This window comes from Peromyscus eremicus, chromosome 11, assembly GCF_949786415.1.
Source record: "Peromyscus eremicus chromosome 11, PerEre_H2_v1, whole genome shotgun sequence".
Lineage (NCBI taxonomy): Eukaryota > Metazoa > Chordata > Mammalia > Rodentia > Cricetidae > Peromyscus > Peromyscus eremicus.
The window spans coordinates 536,941-546,649 of NC_081427.1; the positions used below are offsets into that span (position 1 = coordinate 536,941).

At 47.5% G+C, this 9,709-nt stretch overlaps 1 protein-coding gene across 1 annotated transcript in view; it reads right to left on the bottom strand.

Moving 5' to 3' along the window:
• LOC131921775 (palmitoyltransferase ZDHHC11-like) overlaps positions 1 to 9,630 on the bottom strand; it is a 29,009-nt gene extending 19,379 nt beyond the window's left edge. Inside the window, exons 1-2 of the mRNA XM_059276532.1 lie at positions 9,530 to 9,630; positions 7,397 to 7,618 (exon numbers count right to left, since the gene is read on the bottom strand). Of these exons, the coding sequence (XP_059132515.1) occupies positions 7,397 to 7,618; positions 9,530 to 9,541 (234 nt within the window). The 5' untranslated portion in view covers positions 9,542 to 9,630. The remainder of the gene's footprint in view (positions 1 to 7,396; positions 7,619 to 9,529) is intronic.
• Between the last annotated feature and the right edge of the window lie 79 nt (positions 9,631 to 9,709).

Here is a 9,709-nt window from a genome sequence, read left to right on the forward strand (position 1 = left end):
GGCAGAAGTGGCTAGGCAGTACATCTGGCAATCTGAGCCCCAGTGGACTCATATGCCATGCCAGGGAGGCGTGACAGACACCCAAAGCCCGTCCTATGGCTACTCTGACCTCATAGTGTTGAGGACAGTACCACCTGGTCTATTGCGGAACAGATTGTAGCTATCGTATAGGCCAGTGGGACATGGCACAGAGTCACTCACAGCTGTTGATACTACCATGACCATGAGCATGGCCCAGCAGCTGCTCCCACCCTTTGAGGCTGAGTTGAGGGCTGATGTGCTGCCCTCATGATGATGGGTAGAGGGGAGCATGTTCAGAGTCTGGGACATTGATGAATGAGGTCCAAGGACACAGGAATTCTGACACTGCTTAGGTGCTAACTCTTTCCCTGTAACACTAGACCTGTTCTAAAGGAAACCAGTAGGCAGTAGGAAGCCCAAGAGAACTTTTGAGGAACAAATGAGGTGAGTCTGAGAGGAAAACTGCCTAGGCCCTCTGTGACCACACCTTGTGATACCCTCACATATTCTCTAAACCACCAGTATCCATTCTTGGCTCACACACTAAGTCCCACTCTTGGAAACTCCTGGGACACAGGCCGATCATAAGGAGGCTATGGTTGCAAAGTCGTTCTCAAGGTGCAACTGAGCCAGGTTCCCTTGAACCTGGACCTGCCACACAGACACTAAAGGGCAGCCAGTACCAGGAGGTCACCCTAAAAGCACCAATATGGCACACAAAGACTCTGGTCCCACGGGGACTCAGACCTCAGACATAACTGTCCCTTGTCCTCTAGGAATGGAATTCTCCTGTGAAAGACAGTTACAGCACATCTTTTTAATCACATTTTCCTGTGCAAAGCTTATTCAGCAACACTTTGCCAGTAAATTTTGAACCATTCAAGGATAACCCTGTCACTCAAAAGAATCTTGCTGGTGACCTTACTATACTATATTTTGTCCCAAATGACCTGGCCGGCCACTCCCTACCACACGCCAAGGTGACAATCCCAAGAGGGAGCCCAGAAGAAAAACTCCAGGATCTGTCCCTGCCCTCACATAAGCCTGTCTCAGTGGATAGTTAATGTGAAAGAAGCAGGGTGAGGCATCCTCCATGGAGGCCTCCCTCCAACTCCCTCTGGAAGTTTCCATGTGGGAGCCTATGAGAACCACAGCTGGCTGGAACATTCCCTAGCAACAATCTGTGTTTAGTAAACAAACGAGGGAAGGGCGCCAGCTCAGGACACCACCCTCCTCAGTCTCCTCAAACTAGTGACCTCTCCCTTGTCCTGTTTCCGCAGGAAGAGGGGAGGCCCAGGAGAAGCCAACATTCTGGTACTGTCTGGGCTCATGATTCCTCCAGGGCAAATTCTGTAGCTGATCCACAGCAGCAGCCTGACACCCTGCTTGATGTCCCCTCTTCTAATTCACATTGTTCCAAACCCAGGACTCTAAAAGAGAATTCTATGGTTAAATTTTGATACTACACAGTGGGCCCTGTTATCTAAACTGTATATTTATTCCCTTGTCAGCAAGGTGAGATTCCCACTGGCGAAAGGACCCTCATGGGCCACCAGAATGGTGGGCCTTTTCTCTTCTGTACCACAAGAGGGATCTTCAGGCTTTTCTTTGTCTCTAGCTCCCTCAGGTGCCCTCCACAGAAAGCCCTTGCTCTTCTCCTAACCCAGACCCTCACGTCCCAGCTCCTCTTGGTGCCTAGCAGGTGCCAAGTGATGCTGGTGCCCTCTAGTGGCCATTAACTAGCACTTAGTGCTGCTGTTTTGAACACAATGCCAGTGTAGCCAGGCTGGGGACAGGCTAGTGAAAGGATTCCAGAGATAATAGCCTGACCTGAAAAGCCAGGAAAGCTGCTGGAGCTGCACATCTCTGGACATTGACTGGGCACTGAGCTATGGAGTGGGTGTAGCAGGACTCTGGGAGGAAATGGAGGTCAGGCATTTGGGTGTGCAGGAGGAATGGGGCAGATAGCAAGACAAGCTCAGGCCCACTGCAGTAAACACAGAACCACCAGACAAGATGCAGGGCCAAATAGGGCCAAGTTAGGAATAAAAGTAAGAAGGAAAACAGTGATTATGAGGCAGTACATATCTCCTAAACATATCCATGTCCTGACACCAAAATTGGCAGACCTCACTTGCAAAATAGGTTCATCACAAACCAGGTAAATTAGGTCAATGGGAACAATATGATCCACTATGATCACAGACCTTATAAAAATGGGAACTGTAGAATGACAAAATGATTCAATAGCTGAAAGAGCTTTCTGTGTAAGCATTGCAACCTGGATCCTGAGGTAGAGGGAGAGAACCAGCTGCTGAAAATTGTCCTCTGAACTCCACACACGTACTACAGTGCAATCACACACACACACACACACACACACACACACACACACACACACACACACAACTGCTACTACTACTACTACTACTACTACTACTACTACTACTACTACTAAATAACATTTTCATGGGAAGCACAATAGACTGAATTATCAGGACAGAAGATGGATAAACACAGGGAGAAGAATGCATCCCCAGGCCAAGGACCAGGTGACGTAGTACTCTCCAGTGCCTTTCAGGAGACTGTGGCCTCGGTCACTTTCATCTTAGATTGCTACCCCAGAACTAAGAGAGAAACATCATCTCTCACCTAAGACACCTTGAGTAGCTCTGTTAAGACAGCCATAGGTCTCACACGCATTATTCCACAGAACTGATGGAGAGATACAGGACAAAGGAAACAAGATGGAAGGTAGGAAGTAAGAAGGAAAGCCCTCCTTTACAGGGCATAGGTGGGCTAGCTCAGTGGCATATCTAGAGACTTAGCACTGGCTGTAGCTATGTCCCCACAGGGGCTACACCCTAATGACAGTGTGTTGTGCCAACACTTGTCAACCTGACAGGCCACAGGTTACCTGACATCTCAGAAATGCTCAGCCAAGATCAGACTGGCAGCTGCCATGCTCCACTAAAGAGACAGAGAGGCTCTATCCTCATGTTTAAGACTCAGAGCTGTCTAGATTCTGGGCTTTGAAAACTCTTATAAAAGTACATTTGGGAGGGGCTGGAGACAGTGGTTAAGAGCACTGGCTGCTCTTCCAGAGGACCCGGGTTCAATTCCCAGCAAGCACCTGGCAGCTCACACCTGTCTGTAGCCCCAGTTCCAGGGGACCTGACATCCATGGCAATACGACAATGCATGTAAAATAAAGTTAAATTAAAAATAGTTTTAAAAAAAAGTTCTCTTGGGAGACATTAGAAATTGCTGAATTGTTGCCTGTTCTCCACCCATGCTGAGGACATCTAGTGAGGCTGCCCTGTCTGGTGTTGCATGGACAGAAGCCGGGGCTTGAGCTATGGGACTGATGACTTCTGTATCATCTCTTATCCCTCATCATGATTGGGGGCCCAGGAGGCCCACAGGCTACACTGAGGAGCACACAGAACCACTAGCTCTGCTGTTCAACTCTGCAGACCTGAGGCATTAGAGGGCTCTTGGTAAGAGGGACTACCCAAGACAGAGGCTATTGGAGGGCAGAGGGTCTGAGTTTCAGGACACAGTGGAGGCTCAGTAGGCCAGCAACAAGGTCTGGAGATTCTGGAGGACCAAGGAAGGTACAGCAGGGTTTGTGGGATGCATACTAGGTATAGTGAGATGGGCCACCACTGAGAGTTGGCACTTGTAACCCTGATGAGAGGAAGGGAACAGGTTGGTGGAGTGCTGTGTGTTTGAAGAGCATGACTCAGGCAACTACAGCTTCCTGTCCCCTCCCTCGTGGACACTTGAACTTCTACATGGTTTAGTGCTGCATGGCTCAAATGCTCACTCTGTCCTGGTGACTGGACAGAACCTGGGCTTTGGAAGAGCATGTTGCTGCCTATTTGGATCCTGAACATGGGGCAGACAGGGATCTGAAGCTATTCACTGTACCTGTAGTTGATACCTACAGGCCATCCTCATCCTATCTCCCCAAACAGGACCTGATGTTGCAAGATGGATTGAGTAAAAGTGTGTCCAGGATTCACATGTCTGGGATGTATGTGCCCAGGATGTGTACATATTCAAGGTACATGTGCTCGGGGTGGGGGTGGGGTTCTGCCAAGAATACGAGTGTGTTTGGAATGTACATATGCCCAGGGTATATGTATCTGGGATATGTGTTTATGTGCTTGGCATATGTGTCCCCAGGATGCATGATACAGGGTAGATGAAGTCTTCCTAGGAAGCATGTGTGCCTGAGATATATGTACACAGGATGCTTACTTACATCTGAGAAGTGTGTGTGTGTTTACATGTATGCACAGGCATACGTGTCCCTAGGATGCATGTATGCCTGTGATATATGTACTAAGATATACATATGATCAGAGTGAATGTACCTGAGATGTAAGTACCCAAGATATATATGCTCATGATGTGTGTTCCAGAATGTGTGTTCCCAGGGTTATGTGTTGCCAGGATGTGTGTGTGCTCACAATGTGCCTGCCAAGGGCATCATTAGTTTCTCCCTAAAAATAAGTCTCCAACCACTAGCAAAGACTGCATGGTCAACTAGCGTTGGCCTGTTCCAGGAGTACAGGAATGGGGCCTATCTTAGTTATGATTTTTATTGCTGTGATAAAAACATCATGACCAAAAGTAGCTTGGGGAAGAAAGGGTTTATTTCATTGTATACTTCCAGGTAACAGTCCATCCCTGAGGGAAGTCAGGGCAGGAACTTGAGCAGGACAGGAACCTGGAAGCAGGAACTTAAGCAGAAGCCATGAAAGAACACTGCTTACTGTCTTCCTTGCTATGGCTTGCTTGCCTTGTTGTCTCGTGCCATCCAGGACCGCCTGGCCCAGGGAAGGAAGGCACTGCCCACAGTGAGCTGGGCTCTCCCACATCAATTATCAATCAGGAAAAGGACCCACAGACTTGCCTATGGGCCAATACTATCGAGGCATTTTTTTCAATTAAGCTTTCCTCTTCTGAAAGGACTAGCTTGTGTCAAACTGACATAAAAACTAGACAGCATAGGGTCCAAACTTTTGGGGAAAGTGTAGTTGCATAAGGCATTTACAAGGCCCAGAGATTGAACTCTAAATCTCTGGTGAGGCAGCCAATGACCTGTATTTCCACTTAAGAGTGACAGTAGAAGACCATCACAGTAATCTTGAAGTTAGTTGAAATAAGGAATAATAAAAATAAAAGCTGAAAAATTAAAAATAGAAAGAGGCCAACAGGAGAGAAAAGTAATAAATTGTAAAGGTGATTCTTCTCTACAAGAAAGTCAGGGTAGTGGTGCTCACCTGCGATGCCAGATTTGAGAGGCTGAGGCAGGAAGGGTGGGGGTTCATGGGGAGCCTGGGCTGCATGGGAGATCCAGTGTCAGGTAAGAAGAGAGGGAAGGAGGGAGGACAGAAGAGAGGAAGAAAAGAGGGAGGGAGGAAGGAAGGAAGGCAGGAAGGAAGGAAGGAAGGAAGGAAGGAAGGAAGGAAGGAAGGAAGGAAGGAAGTGGGAGTTCATGGGGAGCCTGGGCTGCATGAGAGATCCAATGTCAGGTAAGAAGAGGGAAGGATGGAGGGAGGAAGGAAAAGAGGAAGAAAAGAGGAAGGAAGGAAGGAAGGAAGGAAGGAAGGAAGGAAGGAAGGAAAGAAGGAAGGAAGGAATGAAGGAAGACAGGAAGGAAGGCAGGAAGGAAGGCGGGAAGGAAGGCAGGAAGGAAGGAAGACAGGAAGATGGGAAGTCAAAGAAGATATGTTACTACATGTCCTGAAGCCAGAAGTAGTGGTAAAGCACATATCTAACCGTTGAGAGGCTGAGTTTGGAGCATCACTAGTTCATAGCCAGACTGGGTTATACAGAAAAACCTATCCAAAATACATTTGTATCCTTCAGAGACGAAATGAAAAGCATAGGCAATATTGTGAATAACTTTATCCAAGAAATTTGACATTTTAGAAGAAATATTCAAATTTCATGAAAAACATAACTTACTAAAATGAACATAAGATGAAACAGAAAACTTGAGTAACTTTTTACCTGTTACATTGAGTTCATTATCAAGAGCCTTCCCACAGATAAACCTCTACCACTGAGAAGAAAAGAATCAGCCATAGCTAAACTGGGAGATATTCTGCCCCAGTTTCTTCAACCAAAGACCTAGAGGTGCCACATTGTGGGAAGTTTTAGGGTGCTGCAACTACAAGCTATGGAACAGTGAGTGCTCTGGGTTCAACCCCAGGACTCACCATAAAATAATAAAGAAAATAGGGGTGCTGGCAATAAGGACACTGAAAAATGAGTGACAGAGTTTGCTGCATGCTTTTCCTGCAAGATGATAGCATGGTGGTTATGAGCATAAAAGCCAGACTCTGATATCAACCACAGCGTTTACAGGTGATAGTTTTCACATCTGAGGTTTTTAAAGAATATCCCCTGAACATGCATATGAAAAATGGAAACCTGGCCAGGCCTGACTGCTGAAGTGGGTAGCTGTGAGATACTACCATACCCAGTCTCAGCAAAGCAGCCCCAAGACATCATAGTATCTGGTCTGGCTCTTGTAACAGTTACTCAATCCTGTGTATTGTACTCCCTTCTTCCTAACCACTACTCACGTCTGCCTGGTTCTCCTGACTCCAGGGCCTGCAGAATGTCAGTCAAAGCAAAGTGCCCCTTAGAGCCTACAGCCAGATTACATTCTCACCAAGATGGTCATCCAGGCTCACCTATGGCTTGTGGATGTAATTTTCTGGGCACAGGCCTACTTTGCAGCAGATTGGCACTGGCTCTAATGTGGACCCTTGCGTAAGGACCTGATTTCTCTGATGAGATGCTAAGTGTGATGCTAGATCCCAGATGGCCACTCTGATACACACCATACCACAAAGAAGTCAGTTTATGGGCATAGGTCTTCCCACTTCCCTGTGGAACCATCTCTAAAGGCCTTTCCATGCCTTAGGACTAGACTCTGTAGGGCTATACAAACACATTGGCAGGATGTGGGTTGGAGGCAGCCAAGAATATGCTTCTAAAGTCCTTTCTTATTGATCTAGCTACTCTGTGAGTCAACAGAGAGGGGCCTCTGTGCGCTGTAAGAAAGATAATATGACTGGAGTCTGTAGCTGCTTCCCTTTCCTTGGGTCACCACTTCCAGGACCCCTACTGTCACCTTGTATCTAGCAGATTCTACATTCACAGTAGCAAAAGCCCCTTCTATCAGGAATGTGGAGTCACAGGACTGACTTCAGGGCCACAGAAACGAGTGGTCTAGGCAGAGACAGAGCCCATTGCATAGGCATGATGGGGTTCTTGAAGACATTCAGAAGCCCCTCCACCTCCATGAGGCAGGCAGCCCAGGACCCCACCCCACTAGCACAAAGGATACAACATAGGCAGCATATTTCCAGCTAGTTTGTAGAAAGGGTATGAAGATCCCAAAGGTGACAATGGACATGGCCAGATAGGTGGTCCAGGTTATTGCCTGGAAGGAGTGGAGGGGTGGTGACCAGCCATTCACCCTGGACAAAGGGCGTGGAAGTATCTTCTTCACATTGTTGGCCTGGGTTTCTGGGAGGACCCGGTTCCGGTTCATGCCACAGACGTTCATCTGAGAGACAGAAAGGGCACAAAGCTGTCTGTCCCTGTGCATAGAATGAGTGGCCTGCAATACCACTTGCCATTGTCAGGGGGTCACCAGGACCTGGACCAAAAGCTGATATCTGTATGGCAGGTTGGTATGGCTGACTAGGCTTGGAAGGAGATCCCTGACATGACAGGTAGGTTTGCAGCACCACCCCACCCAAATAGTGGGCACAAGGCTAGGTATGTCTATCCCACCTCTGTGGGCACAGTTATCAGTGAATAGACCCCTGGTTGGATCAGATATGCTAGAGTACCACCTCTCTCCTTGACACAATTCTGTCCTGAATGTTCAAGTGACAAATATCAGAAAATACATAAAGAAAACAACACTGAGGCCATCCTATACAAGAACTCAAATTCATCCATTTCCCTAGGACCTTACCGCCCAGTATACTCCCTCCTAGAAAGGTGCTGCTATGAAGGGACAACGTTAGAAAGGGGGCTGGGACAAGGGGAAAAGCACAGTAGACTGATCTTACAGGAAAGGGCCCAGGCAGTGAGCCAATAACATGAGTCCTCATCTTCCTAACAGGCCCGAAGTTCAACTTTGATATTGTTGCTGTGTGAGAACATTCTTGAACCATACATACCACACAAAGCTACACACCACACATAGAACATACAGCTCAACACATACAGGACACTACTCCCCACATCAAACATGTGCATCACACAGCTCTTAGGACATGTGGACTCCTCCTCTTGCTGGCATGCCCATACTGTCTCCTCTGCCAGGCATCTGTCCATATTCTGCCTGTGATACTTGCCAATATCTCAGCTTGCCTCCCTCAGAGTGGCACCCCACCATCTGAACTGGAGTCCCTTCATTCACTCATTTCATTAAGAGTGTGATTGATCCTCTCAAAATTTGAAGACTAAGGATGTCTGTGACCCTCATTGAGGAATATTATTTTAAGGTATGTTACTACTGTTTATGCTGCATTTGTTTAACTCTGTGGATACTATGCCTGTCTAAAACATCTGATGGTCTAATAAAGAACTGAATGGCCAACAGCAAGGCAGGAGAAAGGATAGGCAGGGCTGGCAGGCAGAGAGAATAGATAGAAGGAAAAAATCTGGGAGGAAAAAAGAAGTAGTTAGAGAAGGAGGAGGACTTCAGGGGCCAGTCACCCAGCTACACAGCAGCTGTGGAGTAAGAGTGAAAGTAAGATTACAGAAGTAAGAGAATGGGGAAAAGCCCAGTGGCAAAAGGTAGAAGGGATAATTTAAAGTTAAGAAAAGCTGGCTAGAAACAAGCCAAAGCTAAGGCCGGGCATTTATAACTATGAAAAGGCCTCTGTGTGTGATTTATTTGGGAGCTGGGTGGCGAGCCCCTCAAAAGGGAAAAACAATCAACAGCAGAGTCTGGTGAGCTGTGATTTCAGATTCAGGAAGCAGTGGTGCTGAGAGCTTGCAGCATGTGTGACCATTTTGGCTCAGGTCTCTTGCTTCTATACCCCCAACTTTCATTGTAGGTTTCAGTGCGGGACTCAGCCATGGCTAACACAGCTACAGCCAACATTTCAGAGCTTTCTGCATGTGTTAGTCATGAATTCTGTCCTTACATCCAGCCTTAGGTGCCTCCCACAATTCTCTTTGAACTGTCCAACATTACTGTTATCCACCCATCCTGCTCATGATTTCCCATCAGTACCCTCATTTCTCAGGAGGAGCCTTCCCAGTCTTGGACATCTCATTGTATGTCCCCGTAGAGAGGTTCATCAGACAGAAATCCTGCCAGCTCCAAGAAACCAAACAGGTCCCGTGATAGCTGGGGTCTGTGATGGGCTGAATCTCTATCTGTGAGGCCCTGATCTGGAGAGCTACGAGGTGAAATCCCAGTACCCATGGCCATTGTCTACTCTTGCCTTCTCACCTCTCTCATCATGTTGAGCAGCAAAGATCAGACACTTCTTGCTCAGTGTCGACACATTAAACAGTGGCGGGGCCTTCCCACGTACAAAGCAGATACGGAACACCTCACAAAGGAAGGTTCCACAGCTCATAAAGCCACAGCCCCTGCAACCAAGGAGACTACCTGATGCTGGCTGGGGGA